Source organism: Cavia porcellus, unplaced genomic scaffold, assembly GCF_034190915.1.
Source record: "Cavia porcellus strain 051 isolate PalLab524CR breed Dunkin Hartley unplaced genomic scaffold, mCavPor4.1 scaffold_14, whole genome shotgun sequence".
NCBI classification, from domain to species: domain Eukaryota; kingdom Metazoa; phylum Chordata; class Mammalia; order Rodentia; family Caviidae; genus Cavia; species Cavia porcellus.
This window is the reverse complement of record NW_026947497.1, coordinates 63,471,831-63,492,272: the sequence shown is the minus strand read 5'-3', so window position 1 is coordinate 63,492,272 and position 20,442 is coordinate 63,471,831. Positions and strand designations below refer to the sequence as shown.

At 54.8% G+C, this 20,442-nt stretch overlaps 1 protein-coding gene across 5 annotated transcripts in view; it reads left to right on the top strand.

The window, feature by feature from the left end:
* The window catches only part of Fyco1 (FYVE and coiled-coil domain autophagy adaptor 1), a 52,131-nt gene that overhangs the window by 1,353 nt on the left and 30,336 nt on the right, over nucleotides 1-20,442 (top strand). For 2 of the 5 annotated variants that reach the window (XM_013160311.3, XM_013160307.3), the window contains exons 2-7: nucleotides 8,965-9,115; nucleotides 10,236-10,342; nucleotides 12,113-12,238; nucleotides 15,222-15,328; nucleotides 16,438-16,581; nucleotides 19,502-19,592. In XM_013160311.3, coding sequence (XP_013015765.1) covers nucleotides 9,061-9,115; nucleotides 10,236-10,342; nucleotides 12,113-12,238; nucleotides 15,222-15,328; nucleotides 16,438-16,581; nucleotides 19,502-19,592 — 630 coding nt within the window. In that variant the 5' untranslated portion in view covers nucleotides 8,965-9,060. Of the gene's footprint in view, nucleotides 1-5,263; nucleotides 5,350-8,455; nucleotides 8,475-8,546; nucleotides 8,608-8,964; nucleotides 9,116-10,235; nucleotides 10,343-12,112; nucleotides 12,239-15,221; nucleotides 15,329-16,437; nucleotides 16,582-19,501; nucleotides 19,593-20,442 lie in introns of those variants that run through there. The other 3 variants (XM_063261035.1, XM_013160310.3, XM_013160308.3) reach the window with 3 other exon arrangements.

Genomic DNA, 20,442 nt, shown 5'->3' with positions numbered 1-20,442 from the left:
TAGACTCTCAAAGAATTGTGTGGTGACCTTTCTTCTACTCTTAGTATTTTCCTTTGATTATTTCTACATTTGCTTTAGCAATTAACATTGACTTAGTCAGTGAAACTGTAGCTGTTCCTTTGCCGCCTGGGGCTGGACTTGGGACCCCTGCCTGTTTCAGGAGCCAGGTTTTTAGCCTGGTTCCTCCAGGCAGGCTGGCACCATCTGTAACAGCAAGATCAAAGTGTGTGTTGCCTTTGACTCACACAGGTCACCGAGGCTGGGAGCTGCTGCCTCTGGAACAGAGTAGGTGTTGAAGAAGCGCACCCGCCCAGCCTGGCTTCCCTGTGTGGGAGAGGTTTAGCAGGTGGGCAGCCCGTGTTTTCTGGAGATGCTAAAGATCAGAAGCTGTCACTCCAGACCAGAGTGTCCTTAGCCTGGGAGCAGAGGAAGTGTGCTATCTAGTTGTGGCGTTATGGGAACCATGCTCCTTGCGGACAGCCCAGGAAGCTAGCAGGGGTCCCTCCCTGGGGCTGCAGCCTCAGGAACTTGAGTCTGGTTGTGTTGGCATCTGCCGTGTTCTGGGGAGTGCTCAGAATAAACAGTGTTTGAGCCTCAACTAGAGCAGTGAAATAAGTGAGAAGGATAAGAAATCGGATGCCCATAGAACATTGGCTACTTTTTTGCTATTTTATTTTATTTTATTTTATTTTGTTTTGTTCTTGACTAAAAGTGACTGGGGTCTCTGTACTGTCTGGGCCTTGGGAAGAGACCAGCAGAGGCGATGTGTGGTCAGGCAAAAGGAGTTCTTTCACATCTCTCGTCCCATGTTAGAGCCACTTAGCATCATGGTGCCAGTGACCCCAGTGGTCCTTCCTGTTCTCATGGGCCTCTGTGCCTTTGCAGAGATGAGGATGTATACTTCAGTGTGGCTCTGGGGAAAGGCTCAACGAGAATCTGTGGTTTCATTACAGAACTGTGGCTTTGAGGTTGGCTTCAGGGCCCAAAGGCTGGGCTGGTCAACACCCAGGGAGCAAGCGGAAGAAAAATCTGGACCAAACTCAGCTTTCCAAGCAAGGCCTTGGCATGCAAGGGGGCTAAGCCTCGAGTCGCCAGAGGAGCTCAGCGTGGTGCTGGGCAGCCCAGCAGGGGCACAGGTTACAGAGGAGCTGAAGGGACTTCCTGGCACAGGTTCCGTTTCCAGGATGGCTGTAGACTTGGTCTAGAGCAGGGAGGGGCACTCAAAAGCTATGGCCTTGGAGAATGTCTGTCCTTCCTCTTTCTCATTGCCTCCAGCACAGTGATCCCTAATCTCTCCCTGTGGAGGAAGGTAAGCACCGGATACAAAACAAGTAGGGATTAGCCCTGCGTGGTGACTCACACCTATAATTCCAGCACTCAGTGAGGCTGAGGCAGGAGGAGGCTGGAGAATCATAGCACATTCAAAACTAGCCTGGGCTACAAAGTGAGTTCAAGGCCAGCCTGAACTGCATAGGCAGAAAAAAAACAAGTAGGAAGAGATCAAGGGATCAGATAACTTGCCCAGCACAGACAGGTGGTCTGGAATTACGTAGCTGGTGAGCTAAATAGATCCTGGGCCTCACCCAGCCCTGGCTTAGCCTTCACCGTGCTGCTCGTTACATAGTAGAGATGGAAGGTCACGGAACAGGTTTGACTCACAGAATCCGATGAGGGTCAGGGTGACAAAGCCGGCTCCCACAATGGTGAGAAGCTTCCGAGCCAGCCTGGTCTCTTTTGCCTCCCTAGACTGGACTGCCCCCTAGACTGGACTGTGTCCTGCTGTAGTCACCACCATAAGCAAGATGCCCCACCTCAGTGGCGACTTCTCTCCTGTGTAGAAGCCGGAAGCCTGAGGTCAGGGTCTTGGCAGGTTGGCCTTCTCCAGTGTCTGCCTGCTGCTGGGTCCTTGCATGGCTTTTTGTCTGTTCTCAGAAAGCCTGGGTTTTCTTTTGTATCCCAGATTCCTCTTGCCATGAGGACACCGGCCAGCCTGGATTGCAGCCGCCTACATGGCCTCTTTAATCTGCTGCACCTCTCTTAAGGCCGGGTCTTCAAAAGCAGCCACACTGCACAGTAGAGGTTAGGGCTTCACATGAAAACAGGAAGAGACAGGGACCCAGTTAAGCCCCTAACAGGTGGGCTGAAGCAGTGGGGACAGTGGTTACATTTTCCTGGATGTAGTAAAGGCTTCTGAGTAAGCTTTCCACTTCCAGTGGTACGTATTTCCTCCCGTCCTGGTTAAAACCAGAAAGTTGTGGGGAGCTGACAGAGGAGGGCTAGGGGCACCAGACAGAGGGCATGGAGCATCAAAATCCCAGAGCATGGCCCTGGCCACTTCCGGGTAGCTCAGGCCAGAGCACAACCAGAGGGAAGGGAGGAGGGGCAGGCCAGGAGGTGGGGACAAGTCTGGCAGCCGTCACCTGCACGCTCTGGACAGGGAGGGGCTGTTCATAAAGAGAGGAGAGGTCTCCCCCAGCCCTCATCTGTTCCTAAAATGCTCAGGAGTTCCAAAGATTTTCACAGTGATGACAATACAGAGTCCACAATTACTATTTGATTCTTAAAAGGCCATGTGAAAGTAACTGATCCTGAACAAAGGAAATTTGAAACTCAGAGCAATGATTTTTAGCAGTGAATCTACCTACATTCCCACCATTGACAGAGTATTGTCATTCACATTTTTGATGTGTTTCTGGGCCTCAAAGTGTGGTTCAGTTTGTAGGGCAAGGATTGGATTTCATCTCATTCCTTCAATTATTCCTTCAGTCATTCATCAAGCTGCTTGTTGGGGGCTCTCTGTGTATCAGAACTGAACCAGCTCTTGGAGTGATGATGAGCACAGAGGGGAGAAGAGTGAAGAAACAAGCTGTCCCTGCGGTGGTGGGGACAGCCCCAGAGCCGGGAAGGAGGCCTGGAGGGAAGCCTGCTGCTGAGGCTGACATCATGGGGCAGTGTGGTTTTATGTCTCATGCATTCATTGTCCTCATCAAAGCACTTGGCCAGCCTTTAGGGACTCTGCTTGTTTGCAGTCCTGTTGGGGTTTATGTCGTCTGGGCCAGCATGGAGCTAAAAGTCTCCTGTGATGGGGGTGGGGGTTGTTGGAAGGTGATTGGGTTGTGGTTCGCTGTACTCATGTCCATTGGTGAGTTCAGAGCTGAACGTGCTGTTAGGAGCTGGAGCCAATCAGAAGAGATGGGTCACTGGGCTTGACCTGGAAGGGCATGTTCTTCTCACTGCCTCCCCTCTGCTCCGTGGCTGCACAGGTGAGCAGCCATGGTTCCTGTCTTGGAACCAGCTGACCACAAACTGAACCCACTGAGCCAGGGACCCTGTCTTCCTTTAAGTTGTGGAGGCAAGTATTCTGTCCGAAAGAGGGGACAGGGACTCAAAGCATTGTCTGTTTCTCCCACTGAGCACAAGTTTCCTAAAGGACCAGCCCTGTACCGTGGGTCTTGTTCACACCTGGACCAGACCTGCCTCTTTGCAGTGGTGCCCACACCACTTCTTTCACCTCACTGGCAGTTTGTTAGCACAGGAAGTCACCTGTGGCTTCCTCAAAGCCATGGTTCGTGACTGTGACATGTTCTATCAGCTGCAGGTCTTAACTCATAGTTGGCTACACGAACCCTCTTGATACAGGAAGGCTCTGGAGCCCTTGATTTTGGAGAGCTGTCGTGTCTCCTTGCCTGGGTGGGACAGCTCTCTGGGGCGGGAGTGGACACTCCACTGAGTGCTCACTTACCTGTGTGTTTGTTCTGCAGACTTCCCAGATCTATCATCCTCACCCTTGTGTCCAGTAGCAGGCCCTTGACCAGCAGCCCTGGGGACAGACATGTGGCCTCTCCCTAGGGCTACTGACCACCTTTCTTGGAGGTAGCCAGCATCTCTGAGGTCCCTGCAGCTCCTCCTGCGCTCAAGTCCTCCTGACTCTACTCTCCTGGGTCCATGGACTGGGTCATGGAGGCTGTGTGTGTGTGTGTGTGTGTGTGTGTGTGTGTGTGTGTGTGTGTGTGTCTGTTTACTGAAATTGAGGGGGCGGTCAAGAGAAGATTTAAGAAGCTATAGTGAAGTGCCCAGGCCTCATTCCTGGGGAGAGAGAAAAGATCACAGGTGAGAAAGGCCTTTGAGGAAGATGCCCCAGCCAACACACAGCTGGTGAGGGCTTTAATCACAGGCCCCAGGGGCTGGGTCACCCAGCAAGCCTTTGTTATCCATGCAGAGGCATCTCCCTCTGCACTGGCCATAGCATACCTGTGTCCTACCCATGCTCCTGGGCTTCCTGCCTGGGTCACTGCCATGCCCCCCTCAGCTTCTGGGCTGGGGACAGCAGTACCTCTGGGCCTTCAAGAACACAGGTACCATGCAGCTGTGCCCTCCGTGTGGGCAGGAGCCAGGTGTACACCGCCGTGGGATGTGCTGGCCAGGCCCCAGCTGTGCACACACTCAGAGGCTCGTCGCTCAGGAACCATCCTTGCTGTGAACATCCCTGCAGCCAGGGTGGGATTCAGGTGCTCTGTCTCATTCGCCTTTGCCCAGCTGGGCCACATCTCCTGGGTTGCTTCTCTCCTGTGTTTGGAGCAAAAGTTTGCAACCACGGCAAGGCTGGCTTCCACATCTCCGCTCCTCCTCCCTCCTGTCCCTTCTTTCCTCGTGTGACTGCTCAGACACAGATTGCTCCTGCCTGGCTAGTTGCTGGACAACTTTTGTGTATTAGTCATTTGCACCATAGTATAAATAAGCATATGTGAGTCAGTGAGTATCTTTGCATCTTAACTGGGGCCTAAGGTGCTGCGTCTGTTGTAGAAGGCATGTAGGACAGCCAGACAGGGGAGGTCAGGGAAGGTCTCCTCTCTAAAACAATGTCTGGCCATGACTGGGAACTCAGACAAGGCCCTAAGTCACCAGTAAGGGTCTTTAAAAACGTGTTTCATCCCTCTTCTTCCTTTTCAAGAGATTGGTTATTTTCAGGGATTTTGGGTTGGCTTAAAAGTAATTTTGAGTTGCCAACAAGAAAATCCATTTATCCTCAAAGGTTTTCTGGGGTGGATTTGTCTGACATTTGAAGGGGCCCGTCAGAGACAGCCAGAAAGGTTGCTCATCCCACTGCAGGACCCTGTGTTCCCACAGGTGATGGCTCAGCCTCCCGGGTGCCAAGCTGGCTGCCTGGGTTAGGAGAGCAGCATGCTGACCGGTGCTGGACATCAGCATGGGGGAGAGGTGCCCAGCATCCTGAGACGGTGACCCCACCTCACGTCTTCCTCAGCAGTGACAACCCAGAGCTGGCAGAGGACGATGAGGGCAGAACCCCGAGGCCCAAGGAAATAGAATTTACTTCCCAGAAGTACCATGGTAAGGAAGCCCCCCGGCGACACACAGGCCTGGCACCCAAGCCAGGCTCTCTGGAAAATCACCTTGTGTAACCACACTGTGACCCAGGAACCTGACTAGACAGGCACGCTGCGAAGCCCAGTCACCCTGACACAGGGCAGCGGCCTTGTCAGGCTGCCTTAAGTCCCCGAGGGGCACCTTTTCAGAAGTGCATAACTGTGATTTCAGCTTTCTGGGAGGCTGGGCTAGGAGGATTCCTAGTTGGCGCCCACCCTAGGTAGGTTAGCAGGATTTTGTCTCAAAAGAGGGAGGAGGATATAGCCCCGAGCAGAGATCCTGCTTTCATTCCCCAGGTCACAAAGCAAGCAAAGAAACAAGCAAAATCCACATTTCCACGGTGTCAGGCTGCTGCCAGGAGCCAGGGTACTGTTCTGATTTGTGCCGCTGGCTGTGGGTGGGATCTGATAGGGCTGTCTCCTCCTCTCCTCTGCCCCTGAGTGTATGAGGAGCACAGAGACTGTGCCTTGTTGGTGGCTCCAGGGCGAGTGCAGTCCTCATCAGGAGCCAGCTCCCATCCTGTTTTCCTTTGCTTCAGGCCCAGCCCAGCCCAACGCTGTCCCAGGGTGCCCACCACCCTCTCCCATCCCAAGCAGGACTCAGAGGTCCTGCACCAGCTCCCCCCACAGTGTTTAAAACTCCGTCACAGCGCTGCTGTGTTATTCTGAGTCACAGTTCGCTTATGAGTCTGACAAGCATTTGTCCAGTATTGATGTAAGGGAATGAAACTCCCAACCTACTATGTTGCGTACGAGCCTGTGTTCTCTAAAATCGAAGAATGAATTTTAGGAACAACAGAGGTTAGGAGCAGAATGAATTTATTGAGAGAAAGAAAGCTTCTGTCTGGGAGAGACAGTAGGGGTCCTAAGTGGGTTGGCAAAGACCCTGTCTTTCCTAGAGATTTTATAGAGCAAAACCACTGGCGGGTCCACTATGGTGAAAAATGAGAAGTCACAAAGTGGACGGGCATGAGGTGGGACAGAACTGTGGTCAACCAATAAGATTAACTGTTAGGTAAAATTGACCACAGATGGGGAAGGGGGAGTCACCTAGCCAGCCAGCATGCATAACGAGCAGTGGCTCGCCCTTTAGGGGTTTGGGATGGTGACTCCTGGCTCCTTCAAGGTGATCCACGTGCCTAGGGTGTGGTTGCATTTATTTTGCCTTTTGTCTTGAGGCCTGGCCCATAGTGGAGGCGTCCATCGCCCCCACTGTTGTAAGTATCTGGGCTTCTGCACTGGCTCCTTTGAGGGCCCAGCCTGTCTGACTTCCTGTGACATTTCTAACCAACTCTCTTGCCTGTAACAGCGTGTTGTCGTAGAACCACCTCCACAATGCAGGCACAGACAGCGCCCCGAGTCCTCCCAAGGCCTGTGCAGTGCCCACTCCCTTCTCCCGGCTCAGCTGGCCTGGGTTCTCCCCAGTGTCTCCACTGACTGCAGCATAACAAGGGCTGGGGCCTGGGACTTCCCGGTGCTTCTCGGAGTCAGCACCAGATCCACCCAGGCCTGTGTGTCTGGTGTCCACTCCCCTGCACAGCAGAGAACTTTTACTGAGGCCCACTTCCTTCCTCTCTGTCTGGCAGGGATAGTACTTCTCCAGCGGACTCCTTGGTGGACAGCCAAGCACTGCCAGGCTGGGTGAGGCCTTGTGTGCCTCAATATCCCCAGGAGACTGCGGGACAGCCTAGGGTGGCTGGATAGCCAGCACTGGCAGTGACTCCTTGAGCTCTCCTGCAACCGAGGGTCTGAGCCTCACTCTCCAGGGCCCTGGCTGCCACCGCCTGTTGGTCACTGTACTTGGCAGGCGACCCCCAGGGACAGATGGGAGGACTTCTCCTGACCCCTTCTCCCTCCATGTGGGGTCCCTGGAGCTCTGTGTCATAACCTGGAACTGCGGAACAGGTCTGTCCCGAATGCTTCCTCCCCTGAGGCCACCCAACCTCTCGCTGGGCTTTGTCCACTTGGAGTCACAGCCAAGTGTGGCAGCTAAAAATAGGCCCTGTGCCAGCCTGCCCCTCCCCGTACTGACACCAGGGTGCCTGTGTAAATATTTGGGGCTGCTTGGCCCAGGACCTCTTCCCTTCCAGGTCCCCTCGCCCTGGCTCCCGGGGAAGGGGCACTGGCCACGGGAGAGTGAGCAGTGGCCTGCATTGGACACACTTGGCCCATGCATCATTTACCAGGTGCCGTGGCTCCGGGAGGCTCCGAGGAAGGGGTTGGGTGGCTTCCCCTCTGCTCCGAGCCTCAGGCTGGCTGCTCAAGTCCCTGGGCGTCAGGTTTTCCCATGTAAACAGGGGTGATGGTGGGAACGAACCCGATCACCTGTGTGAATGCAAAGTGGCTGTGCACAGCGGCCTTCCCAGTGTGAGCGGCTCCTGCAGCCCGCCCTGCCCTGCTGTCTGCCTGTGCCAGCAAACGCATGCATCCACCGTGTGGCCTGGGAGCAGCTGGGGGCTGCAGGTGGTAGAAAGAGCTCCCTAATGGCCAGGGGACACAGGCAAGCGAGGAGTTTTTCGTTGATCCTCCACAGAGAGTGGCAGGGGAGCCCCATAGAAGGCACCTTTCAGGGTGAAAAGCTGAGATTCCCGTGTTTGATTTTAAAGTGAAGAAGGATCCAGCAGCGACACCCAGGGCTTCAGTGCCACCCATCCCAGTTCTGAGCACAGCCAGGAGCTGTTTGAGGACTGAGTGGTGCTCTTGTTCAGCAAAGTTCAGCATCGTCCTTGGGAGTGAAATTAACAAAGGGGCAAGGGTTCGGGCGGCGACCAAGGGGCAGGGTGGCATGTGTGTCAGAAGAGGCTCCTGATACCGTCTCGTGGGCTGGGGGAGGAAGGTGTTCGAGCCATGTGAACCACAGGTCCACGGTGTCATGCATAGTTCTGGGGCGCAGCCTTGGGCTGGAAGGTAGCAGAGGACCCCGTGGGGTCTAAGAACATGTCCAGCCCTGACCACCACCGTGACCTTAGCTCGCATTGACAGCTACCTGAGTAGGGGATTCCCCAGCAGGAGAGAGGGGTTACTAACCGAGCCTAAAATAGAGCCACGTCCCTGGATTGGCACACAGGCCCTGGAACAGCCAGCCAGGTGGTGAGTATACTCCAAGCTGAGCCGGATGGTGGGCATCGGGAGGCTGCAATCCCCCTTGACAAGGGAGATACATCCCTGCGTGGCCACCAGGCTGTTCTGTGCAGCAGACCCGAGCACATGCACCCCAGCGCAGGTGCTGGCCTCTCCAGGAAGAGGGGACCATTGGCTGTCCAGGGAGCAGTGCCATCTACACCCAGCTCTCTGGGTCCAGTGTAGGGACAAAGGAGCCCCCAAGGGCTTCTCTGATGACCACAGGGGAGCCCATGCTTCCCAGGGGAAGGGAAGAGGGGCCACAGGAGGAATGGGCTGCTGCTTGGTCAGTCTGGCTCCTTGGAAAGCCACAAGCTGGCTGGCCAGAGATGACAAGCAGGTGCCAGAGACCAAGTGGGACAGGAGCAAGAGCCATGCTGGGGGCCCAGCAGCAGAGTCCCCTAACACCCTTAAACCAGGTCTCTGACTGCTCCCTTCACTACCTCTCTCTCCTGGGCAGGTGCCACCATGGTACATGACAGCCACTGACCGGACGGCCACACAGCTTCTCAGCCCCAGTCTCCACTGACCACGCAGCCACGAGCAGGGACTCACCATGGCCTCTAGTGGTGCCGAGGGCCAGCTGCAGAGAATCATCCGAGACCTGCAAGGTTTGCCTGCTCACTGATACTGAAATGTCAAGCCCCGGGGCCGTGTGTAGGGCTGGGCACACCATCCTGTGCACCTTCCTCAGGCAGGACAACCAGTTTGTAAACAAAGCCAGGTCTGGTTTCAGCATGGGACACTCACCTTGCCTGCAGGCTGTAGGGTCCAAGGTTACCTTCCCCCCTGGTCTCCCTGGGCCAGTGTGATGGCCCGTAGTCTGCCCTGCCGGATCACCATGTGCCTCTGTGCCAACGGGAACATTTTTCCCGATCCACAGGCGGGCAGACCCATGAGCTATTGTTCATACCAAGGCCAGGTAAAGGTCCCTTCTGGGGGCAGAGCATCTCCTCCCCCATGCTCTGGCGGCCACGCCCTACACAGGTTGAGGAGCCCACCTGAGACATGGACCAGGACCCTGTCAGAGTCCTGATGGGTTTTGTTCTGTTTAGTTTTGGAATATTTGCACAGATTTACCAGTTGAGCATTCCTATTCTGAACATCTGAATGCCCAAGTGCTCCCAAATCTGAAACTTTTTGCATGTCCTGTTTCAGGGCTCAGGGTGCTTGCTCTGTAGCGGGCACGAGGTACCATTGTGCACTGTGTCTGGGGGAGACTCAGCACACCTAGGCCAGGCCTTGTCAGGCAGGTGCCACCATTACTCCTCCTGCAATGAGGAAGCAGCACAGAGAGACTGAGGGACTCACGCAATCATGCTGCCTGGGTGCGGCACCCAGGTCTACACACCAGCAGTGTGGCCCCCCTAACTGTGTTGAGGAGCTGCTTACCTCCTATGGGGAAGCATTGGGAGAGACAAGAGGCCTGGGGTCCCCCACTGAGCCACGCCCTCATCCAGCTAGGCTGTACATGGTCCCTGATAGCACTGGGGTCTAGGGAACCAACCCTTAGCAGGAGGTTCTTCAGGGACGCTTATCCAGACACAGCAGCCACGGCCATGTGCAGGTCCCCGGCTCTGGGGTGGATGCACAGGGAAGACCAGGGATGCTCTGACTCATGACCTGGCCTCTGTCCCTGGATGCTTGAGCACCTTCTACGCTGCCTCCCTGCATGCTTCCCTCTCTGCTCACTGCCACCATCTGGTCACCTGTGCCTATCCTGTCCTGAAGATGCTGTGATGGAACTAAGCAGCGAGTTTAAGGAAGTGGGAGAGCCCATCACCGATGACAGCGCCAGCCTGCACAAGTTCTCCTACAAGCTTGAGTACCTCCTGCAGGTAGGCGCCCCCCACATGTTGGCCTGGAGCATTGCCCCATGTCCCTCTTGGGATGTGGTTAGTGGGAGGACAGAGCTGTCCCCAGCAAGAGCTTCCCCTCCAGTGTGTCCTTTGTAGGGGTGGTGGGGCCCTCAGGTGGTTTGGGAATGGAGAGCATCCCTTAGAGTCTGGGTACCCTTCGGCAAATCTCCCACTTTGGGGGCTTCCATGTCCCCATGAGACTTTATTGGAAGCTGGGAGTCTCTCCCCAAGTAGACCAGCGAGGAGATACCCGAGCTGCCACACAGGCAGCTTTGTGGGGTGCTGGGCCCTCGGGGAGCTCAGCCTTTTGAAGGGCACCATCACTATCCCCCAGCCCGAGCCGGCAGACTCCGTCCTACGTTTTGCTGGAAACTCTTTCCACTTCTAGAAGCTCCCAGCCCACTCAGCTGCAGAGCCCCAAGCTAGAGAGCTCTGCAGGGAGGGAAGACTCATCAGCCAAAGTGGGTGGGAAGGAAGTGGGCCTGAGCAGTGGTATCAGGCATCACAGGTTTCCGTTTTGGTTTTTTTCTGTGTTTTTACTTTGTTGTGTCTCCGTTTCCTCATAGTGCATGTATCGCTTGCTTGCTTAATCAGGAGAAAAATGCCATTAAACATAGATCTGTCCTCTCACTTTATAGTATCACCTCCTTCCAGAGCACATAGGAGAAGAGGCCACCAGGGGAAAGGCCAGGTGCGGGAGGGCTCCTGTCCTCAGGCCACCACCTCATCCCTTGTGTGACATTGTAAAATGCCTATCCCCACCCCCTTGTTAAGCCCATTTTGGTTTAGGATTAGAAATGACTCAGCTGACATTCATCGAGTTTGTTACATGGGTGGTAAAGCAGGGTTAGAGCTCCAGAGTTGAGCACTGGGATAAAGTACCATTGTCTCACCTCCCTCCACGGCAGGTTTCCACTCCTCACGCAGATTTAAGACTCCGCTCGGGTGTCTTCTCATGTACTGGATTGAGTCCATTTTGGGTGCATAGAGGTCCCTGCAGGGATGCGTCTTCAGGGTGCATCAACAGGTGGACAGGTCAGGAAATGCAGGAGGGAGCAGTGTTCAGCCAGGAAGAATGCGCCGGTTACAGAGAAAGGGGTGGGCCTTGAAGCATCGCATGGAGTGAAGCAAAACAGACTTGAAAATAGAGTGGAAAATCAAACAGGCAGAAGAGAGGGAAGGAGGGAGGGAGGGAGGGAAGGAGGGAGGGAGGGAGGGACGCTGGGAAGCCAAAAGGCTGATGCTCAGACGCGGGAAAGGGAGAGGGAAGGGAGCGATGGGTCAGGGCTAAACAGGTGTGCTGTATGCAGGTATTGGTGCCCCAAACATCGCAAATGTGCACGGATAAAAAGAAATCCTCTGAGGCAGCTGTTCATCCCAAAGTCTCAGTTATAGGTCTTTGAGCCTGTCTCTCCCAGCCACGGTTTCCTCATCTAAAGGTGGAGAATCAAAACACCCTTGTTCTAGGATTAACATAGCCTGATTGGCCAATAAATAAAGATAATATCTGCAAAGGGCCTCCCAGGGACCAGCACCTACAAAGCTCTTTGGATCTTTTGTTTTGGTCATTTTTTTGAGACAGAGTGTCACTGCGTAGCTCAGATTGGCTTCAAACTGAGGCAATCCTCCTGCCTCAGCCTCCTGAGTGCTAGGGTTACATGTATGCACCACCGTGCCTGGTGTGCCTATCATTTAAATAGTGAGGTGACCAGCAGGACATTATCCTCCTCTCTGCCCTCTCACTGCCAGTTCGACCTGAAAGAGAAGGCCAGCCTACTGGGCACCAAGAAGGACTACTGGGACTACTTCTGCGCCTGCCTGGCCAAGGTGAAGGGCACTAATGACGGCATCCGCTTCGTCAAGTCCATCTCGGAGGTGGGTGGAGTATGGGGCACCTATGTGCCCCCTGTCCAGTGCTGCTGCGGGTTCATGGGTGGGGAGAGGGCAACACGACAGTTGTCAGTTTTGCAAAGAAAGAAAACAAAAAAAATGATTTTCATCTGCTAAGCTACTTTCCCAGCATTATGCCCAAGAGGCTTGGCTTTGAGGGGAGACCAGGGTGGGAACTTGGGGACATTTCCGAACATACTGGGTGCTGATGCCACCTCAGCTGTGAGCCCGGTACACAGCACCCTGGCTTAGCCATTTCACACAGCCTCGGAGCAGTGGGGTGCACCCTTCCTGTGGCCCCCTCATTCCTGTCTACCCCAGTGTGTCTCCCCTGTCTTCAGCCCATCTGTCTGACACGTACTGAGGAGCAAGCAGGCCCTGAGGTTTGGGATGGAAGGGCTACAGGCCAGAGTCTGTGGAAAGGGTAAGGGCCCTTGGAGGGCAGCACCCAGGTTCCTCGGCCAGACTCCGCCAGGGCTCAGCGCAGGCCATGTGGGCATAGCTGCCCCACCATGCCATGGGCCTGAATGCTGCTCTTTATGGAAGGTGACAATGGCTGACTCTGGCATCAAAGGCTGGAATCTCCCACCTGCGGGCCCGCTGGCCCCTAAGACATGGGACTCTGTCATCTGGTCCTGTGAGTGCTGTCATGCCTGTGCGCAGTGGGCCCTTGAGACCTCAAGGCCCTGGGGAGGTCCCCACTGTCAGCCACCCTGTCCACGTGCATGATGCCTGAGGCTGTGTGACCAGCATGGGTCCAGCCCGGAGATAGATTACTCTCCACCCCCATTGCCTAGCGCTGGGAAACACTTGCACAACAGCAAGCCAGTTTCTGGGCCAGTGTCCTCTTCTCATGGAGCAGTCATCCCTCAGACAGTTGGGGGCATAGAAACAGGTTCTTGGGAAGTGCATGTTCCTGTCCACTTTCACAGATGGGTTTTGGTGGCCGGCACAGGCCTGCTCCCCAGCCCATTCCACCGGGCAGGGTGGCTCGGGGTCTCACCAGGCTGGGGACCTGCTGGGGACCTGGCTTCACTTCCTCATCAGGGCATCCATCCAGTCTTCAAGATGGGAACAGTCCGAGGGGGAGGAGCACTTGTAGGACGCCTCCCCACCCCAGCCTGGGTCCTTTGGGGCAGGAGGTGGCCAGGCCTAAATCTGGGAGGGTCCTCACAGGCTGTTGAGGTTCAGGTGGGCCCTTGGGAGACTGTGTCCCCATCAGGATCAGGGTGTAGCTCCCCTTCCCGGCTGCAGCCTGGTTGCCAGGTTGGATACCCCGAGAGCACTTGGTACCCTGCACATGTCCTGTCCCACACTGCTGCTGTGTCTCTGCATGACTCAGCGCACTGCAGCTCACTCGATGCCCGAAGCGTTAAGGGATGAAGGGAGGGAAGTGGACCTGGGGTCCAAAGCGCTAAAACCAGCGAGGCCACGTGGTCCTTGTCATTTCAGTGCTAAAGAACTGTTGCCGACCCTCCCCAAAGGTTGCTAAAGCACACAGTTTATCACGAGTGGCTCCCTGTGTGTGTGAGAGGTTCAGCTGGTAAAATGCATGGTCCCGAATGTTGGTCATTTAAAATGCTTTCCTGTTCTGAGGGCTGCAACACTGATCAGAGAGGCTGCAAATGAGGACAAGGACCTGCACTGGGAGCCAACAGATGGGACTGTGTGGTGGGGTCTTAGTTAATTCTGCAGGGCCTGTGGGCATGGGTAATGTGGCCCTGTGTGAGTGTGTGGGCATATGTGAGACTGCACACATGGATGGGGTGTGAGTCCTGCTCACTGTCTCCCTCCCGCCACCTGAGCCCCCGGCCCTAGCCCTCCCCGCGCTGGCCAGTCGAGTCTGGACACGGGGTGTCACTGAGGGCCCCTGGGCAGTCGTGCAGGTCCCTGTTGGCCCCTGCACTGCCTGGGGATCTGCTGCTGGTCAGTGCATGGGCCTTGGCCCCGCGCTTTGGAGAGTCCTGGTCAGGCAGGAAGCTCCCTGGGAAGAGGCTCCTGGCTGGCTTCAGGGTTTTTATTTCTCAAAATCACTTTACACTGCGGTGCTATGCCCTGGAGTGAGTGAAGGGAAGGGCAGAGCTGAGTGTGATGTCCCATGGGTGTCAAGGCTTGGGGACGCCTATAGCTTGGCTGCACACATGTCTCCTGTCCCCATTCAGGGCCCAGCTGGTCTCCCACCCCTGCATTCCTGGGGGAGCCCCTGTCCCCTTCTCTTGGCTTCTGGGGCTGACATTCAGCTGTGGGCCCAAGGTAGCACATTGCCCTCACGTGTCCCCTGTACCGTGCTGCTTTCCAAACACCCCCAACTGGCAGGGGCCTGTCTGGAGCATCCTGGCAGAGCCTCTGACCAGCTGACCCCATCACCATCATGATGGGCACCCCAAAACCTCCTCCAAAGCCTGGGGCACAGTAGGCAGTGGTTGCAAGACTAGCCTGCCCTGAGCCTGCTGTGCCACCTAACTGGGGACGCCCCCCTCACCCCAGGCACCTGCTGGCTGACACCTGAAGAGAAACCAGGCTACAGGGTGGCATTGCTGGACATGCTCTATGCTGAGGGTTTTATGGAGACCTAGTCAGATGTAAAAGCCCTCCCCACTCCAGGCCCCGCGCTCACCCCATTTCTCCTGTACACTCTGAACACTGCCAAGGTCCCAGGGCCTCGTCCCCATACCTCTTCCCGGCGCCGTGCAAACAGCATTCTCCCAGCTGACCCTCTCCCTTCCTCTGCATCTCACTTCTGGGGTGACTAGAATCTTCCTGGGGGAACGCTGGCTCGAGGGGTTTCGGGGTATACCCCTTTGCACGTCCTCTGGGCTAAAGCTTATTTTCAGGTGAGGGCCCATGGCCCGCAGCCCTCACTCCGGGGCAACACTGTCAACTGTCTGGGGTCCTTGGCTAACATGGGTGGGGCAGAGCCTGTGGTGCAGGGCGGCTGACAGCCTCCCCCATCCTCCACCCCTGGCAGCTCCGGACATCCCTGGGGAAGGGAAGAGCCTTTATCCGCTACTCTCTGGTGCACCAGCGGCTGGCGGATACCTTGCAGCAGTGCTTCATGAACACCAAGGTGACCAGGTAGGTGCAGGCCAGGTTCCTTCTTAACAGAGACAAATGTGCCCTGGCGCTCACCTGCATCGCCTGGGCAGGCACCTTCCGCTTCAGTCCTTTCCTTCACCCTGGCCCCTGCCGCCCTGGAGCATGTGGGGTGGGTGTCCCCAAGGTGGGTATCCCAGGTGTAGAGGGACCACATGCCTGTCCCCTGGCCCACCCAGCGGTGCTGTGAAGCTGAGCCCAGAGCTAGACCTGACCCCAAATCAGGTGGACCTGGACAGACAGACAGCCGTGGGCTCCCAGTGAAACTGCTCTCTGAGTCCAGCCTCAGCTGCTGCCTGTGGCTCTTGCCTGCCTGGATATCTGGGCTCCTGCAGATCGGGGCGCAGCCAGCCTGGGGGCCTACGCTCAGAGCCCAGGCTGTCCCTGTGTCCGTCTCTGTGTTGCTGGCCCTGCTGTGGGCAGAGTAGGACAGGACAGAGGATGAGAAGCGAGGTGGGCATCAGGTGGGCTCCATCTCACCTGTCCTGAGGACAGTCCCAGTTCATCAGAGAAGTCATTTTGTAATTGCAGAACAAAATGAGAGTGAGAGAAGGTTGGGTTTTGCTTTCTCTCCTGTAAGATTAATTGGCCAAAAGATATAGCTGGAGCCTGTGACAGGCACAGGGAAGCCTGTGCCTCATCGGCGCTGTTTATTTGCCACCTTCTGCTCCATGCAGCATGTCTTGGTGGCAGAGGAGGCTTCTGGGTAGAGTTCGTCCCTGGGCTTTCTGGTAGCTGTGTGGGCAGAAGTGAGCAGAGTCCAAGTGTCTCGGGCTGAGTTCTGGGAAAGGAGTGAGAGGCGAGGAGATGGTCGCTCAGAAAGGCAGTGTGCTGACCCCTACAGCTGCCCTTTCTTGGCAAATATGAGAGTGGAGTAGAGGTGGTAGGAATAATAAATGTATCCACATCCAGGTTGTGCCCCAGTTCCCCTGCAGAGGCGCCAGCTCACTGGAGAGTTTCCTGCTTGGGCAGGGAGGATGAACTGGCCATGTCGTGCATCTTCAGTTAACCAAGTGACCCGAGGACTGAGGAGGTTCACTCTTGCCTTACCTTCCTGCCCTCCTAACTCACACTCGTGTCTGCTCCTCCAGTGACTGGTACTATGCGAGAAGCCCCTTTCTGAAGCTCAAGCTGAGCGCCGACATTGTGGGCCAGCTCTACGAGCTGACTGAGGTGCAGTTTGACCTGGCGTCGAGGGGCTATGACCTGGATGCTGCGTGGCCGACGTTCGCCAGGTACCATGAAGCACTGCTTGGTGGCTGTGAGGGTTGGGGAGAGGTATTTGAAGCCCTGATGTCTGAAGCGGTTTTACCCACTCTGTCAATTGCGTCCAGCTCAGCAGCTCTTTGCCTGCTGATTTTGCAGATTCTGCTGAGTCACAGCTGAGACAGCATCTGACCTCCAACCATAGACTGATCAGATGGGAAGATGGGAAGGGTCGGAGGGCAATGGGCATGAGCGTAGGGTTACGAGTACGTGGTCTTTTTTCCACTTGAGTTCTTACATCGTCAGCTTCTAAGCTACAGAATGGGAGTGAAAGCTGCAGCTTGTGCCTGTAAGGCTGGCCGGAAGGGTTGCTGTGTTTTCATTCCTTTTTTTTCTGGACCCCAAGAGTGAACAGACTTAACCAGCCTCACGGCTGGCAGGCCCTGCTCCTGACTCAGCTTTGAAGAGAATCAGTGGTCATCACATGTCACATGGGGTTTTCAGAATTCAGGGCTGGTTATTTTAGGTTGGGAAATACTTTGTATGTGTAGAGAAGAGTCTGGTGACACACAGCAGCCACCAAGATCTCACAGCCAACATTCCCATGTTCGCATGCCCTTGTTTAAACTTTGAGTCATTTCAGAATTAGAAAAGGTTGCGGCAACAGTACAGAGTATTATGTGCCCTTCACCCTGATCCCCCTGATGTTACTGTTTTCCTGCAGCCGCTTTGTGTTTCTTTCTCTTTCTCCGCACGCACAGCTGGTTTTCTAAGCCATCTGAGCCTCGGTTGTAGACTTGATCCCCTGTTCCTGCAACCGCTGTCTCCTGAAAACCAAAGACCTCTTCTGCAACCTCAGGACAGTTAGTAAAATCAGAAAGTTGGCATTGGTATGATGCCGGAGTCTAGCCTTCAGACATTATTCAAATTTTCCGAAGCATCTCAGTGATGTCTTTGCACATCCGGGCCCCCCAGAGTCGCATGGTACAGCTCCGTGTCCTGCCTCCGAGCCCCTTTCACTTGGGACAGTTTCTTGCCCTTTGCCTTTCCCAACATGGGCATTTTTGAAAACTACAGCCCAGTAGTTTTGTAAATTCTTTCAGCTGAGTTTGCCCAGTGTTTCCTTATTGTCAGATTCAGGTTTTATGCAGCAATGCGTCAGGTGCTGTGTCTTCGACTGGAGCCTCTGGGGAGGTGCCCAGCACTCTTGGGTTTCGTGCCCGTTAACCATGAGCCTTTGGCAAGGTGGAGCTGGCCAGGCTGCTCCTAAGGCAGTGACAGCAAACCCATGCACACGTGTTATGGCGGGCTGTTTGTCATCACTCAGAGTTCTGAAAGGTTTGCCACCCCTGTCCTGAGGTTATTGTCTCTCCTTCTGGGACTCACAGGTATCTTCCAGGCAAATACTGTGAGACCACTGTGTGCTCTTTCTCATAAAGCTTTCTGCTCTTGGTTTCAGCATCTGCTGGTGAGTTGTACCTGAAGCAGCCCTAGCACCTCCGTAACCAGTGTGGTTTTCCTCTTTCATTATCGGTGGCATTTGATGCAGGGTGACCTTTACCTTCTCTTCTCTTCTCTATCAGCATGGCAGGGGTCTTACTCCACCCCCACAGGGTTTTATTCTGCCACCATTGTTTATTTTGAAACTTCACTTTGCCCATATTTGGCCGGCAGGAGCCTGTTCCAGCTGGTCCTCGGGGTAGTTTTTTATCTTATGCATGACACTTGTTTTAATGGAGACATAAAGGCTGTGGACCCAGCACCCGGCCCAGCTCGGGCCACCTCCCTCACCCCGCGTCTAGACGCTCACGTTTTTACCGTGTGTGTCCATTCACAGTTTATGATTTCATATAATTTTATTCTGTGTGTGTCTTTAAAATTTGCACATGTTGGGCTCTGAGATAGCTAACTTTTCACAACTTGGCTTTCCACTTGACATTGTTTTGAGATTTTTACCTGCGTGTGTGTGGGGGGGGGGTCCGGGGCTGGCAGACCCTGGCCCGAGAGCCAGTGGAATACTGTCTTGCCTGTCTATCTGTGTGCTGTCCATGTGCAGCTGGTCCTGGCAGAGGGGCATTGGGCTCCCCTGCTGCCTCTGGATGACAGTGCCAGGTCCTGCCCTCTCCATATACCTGGGCTGCTGTCTTCGGGTACAGTCTCATGAGGGAACAGCTGGCAAGAGGTGAACGGTGTAGCAGTTTAGGTCACGGGCTCTGGGTTCTGTTCCCTCCCTGGCCATGTGGTGCTGTGAACCACAGCAGGCCTCCAGCTGTACCAGCTGTGTGCAGTAGAAAGCGGTGTCTCCTTCTGGGACAGGAGTCAGAAGCTCAAGGAAAACTTAAACTACAAAGTAGAGACTATGCTGCTTACTTCTTTTTTGGTGGCAGAGAGAAGCCCGCAGGTTGGACCCATCACACCGAGCCCTCAGCACAGACCTTGACTGTGCTCTTGGACTTCTGGGCTCTTTAGAGGAGGGTTGGGTATTAGCTCTTCCCATGCCATCAGCGGGCACTGTCCCCAGGTCACTGCACTCCAGCGACTACATCGTTCCATCCCAGGTTTCCTTGGCTCACAAGGAAAGAGGCACAGCCCTGCCAGCACCCTCCACCCTGACTTTCTTACTTCCTGAAGGTGGGCAGATGCGGCACAGGGTGCAGGAACAGGAGATCACCTCTCTGGGCTGGGAAGCCTGACAGCCTAGGCCTCCCACACCTGCCAGGGCCACTTCCCTGCAGATCAGGGTTACCCCAGCACCCTCACTCTAGGGCCAAGCTCCCAACATGGGAGCCCTGGCCGGACACACTCATCCACACCCACACTACGGCAGTCCCTGCTGCCCCTGGCTGTTCTATGTGTCTGAGTGTGCAAGTGTCTGTCATGTGCATGCATGTGTGTGCACGCATGCGTTTGCCACTCTGAATGCAAGTGCACCTGGTCTGTGGCCCACAGGAGAACGCTGGCCCCTGGCTCCTCTGCGTACCTGTGGAAGGCCCCCAGCCGGAGCTCCAGCATGAGCAGCCTGGTGAGCAGCTACTTGCAGGTAAGGCCAGCAAGGCTGGGATCTCCTTGCTTACATGTCAGCCAGGTTTTGTCCTGGGCCCTCGCTGCTCCAGAGTGATGGCCACAGAGACCTGTCCCAGACACACAGTGCAGTCCCTCAGATTACATTTCCTAGAATACAGCTTTTTATAGCCAAGTAGAACTTAGGCCATAAAAATTAAATTCTTCTAAAAGATTTTAAAGTCTCTTTAAAAAAGCAGTTTAGAGCCATGGCTAAAAGCCACAAGTCCATCGTGTCACCCACCAGCTGTGCGGCTAAGGAGAATTACTTAAGACCTAGTGACTTCAGCTCTCTGCCCCATGAGACAGGATAATGAAAACCATCATAGCTCGGGAACAACAGCATGTGACGTAAGCACAGATCAAGAAGCATTAGGAGATAAAGTTTGCTGGGTTTTTCAGAAACGTGAATGTATCATAGCTAGATATAACTTTATGAACTGATTATATGTAAAACAAGCATTAAAAATAGAAAATAGACTACTCTTTTACCTCATTTGTGGCATAGTTGTGTCAGAAGTTGTGGGAATGGTACAGTGGGTGAACCGTAGCTTACATCTAAGGGGTGATTGGATATACAGTCACTGTTCACATTTTAGGAATTTACTATTGTAGGAGGCACATTACTGCCCTGGCCCCGTCACTCATCCCCTCACTTCAGATACTCACCCTGTTGTCCTTGGCACTTTCTGAAGCAGCTCCAGAGTCCTCTTTCCTGAGTGGCTCATTGGGTGAGATCACAAACATGGTGGCTGCTGCCATCCACCAGAAGGGCAGCGCATAACAACATGACATTGGGTCCTCATCCACCTTGCTCACAGATCTGGTGC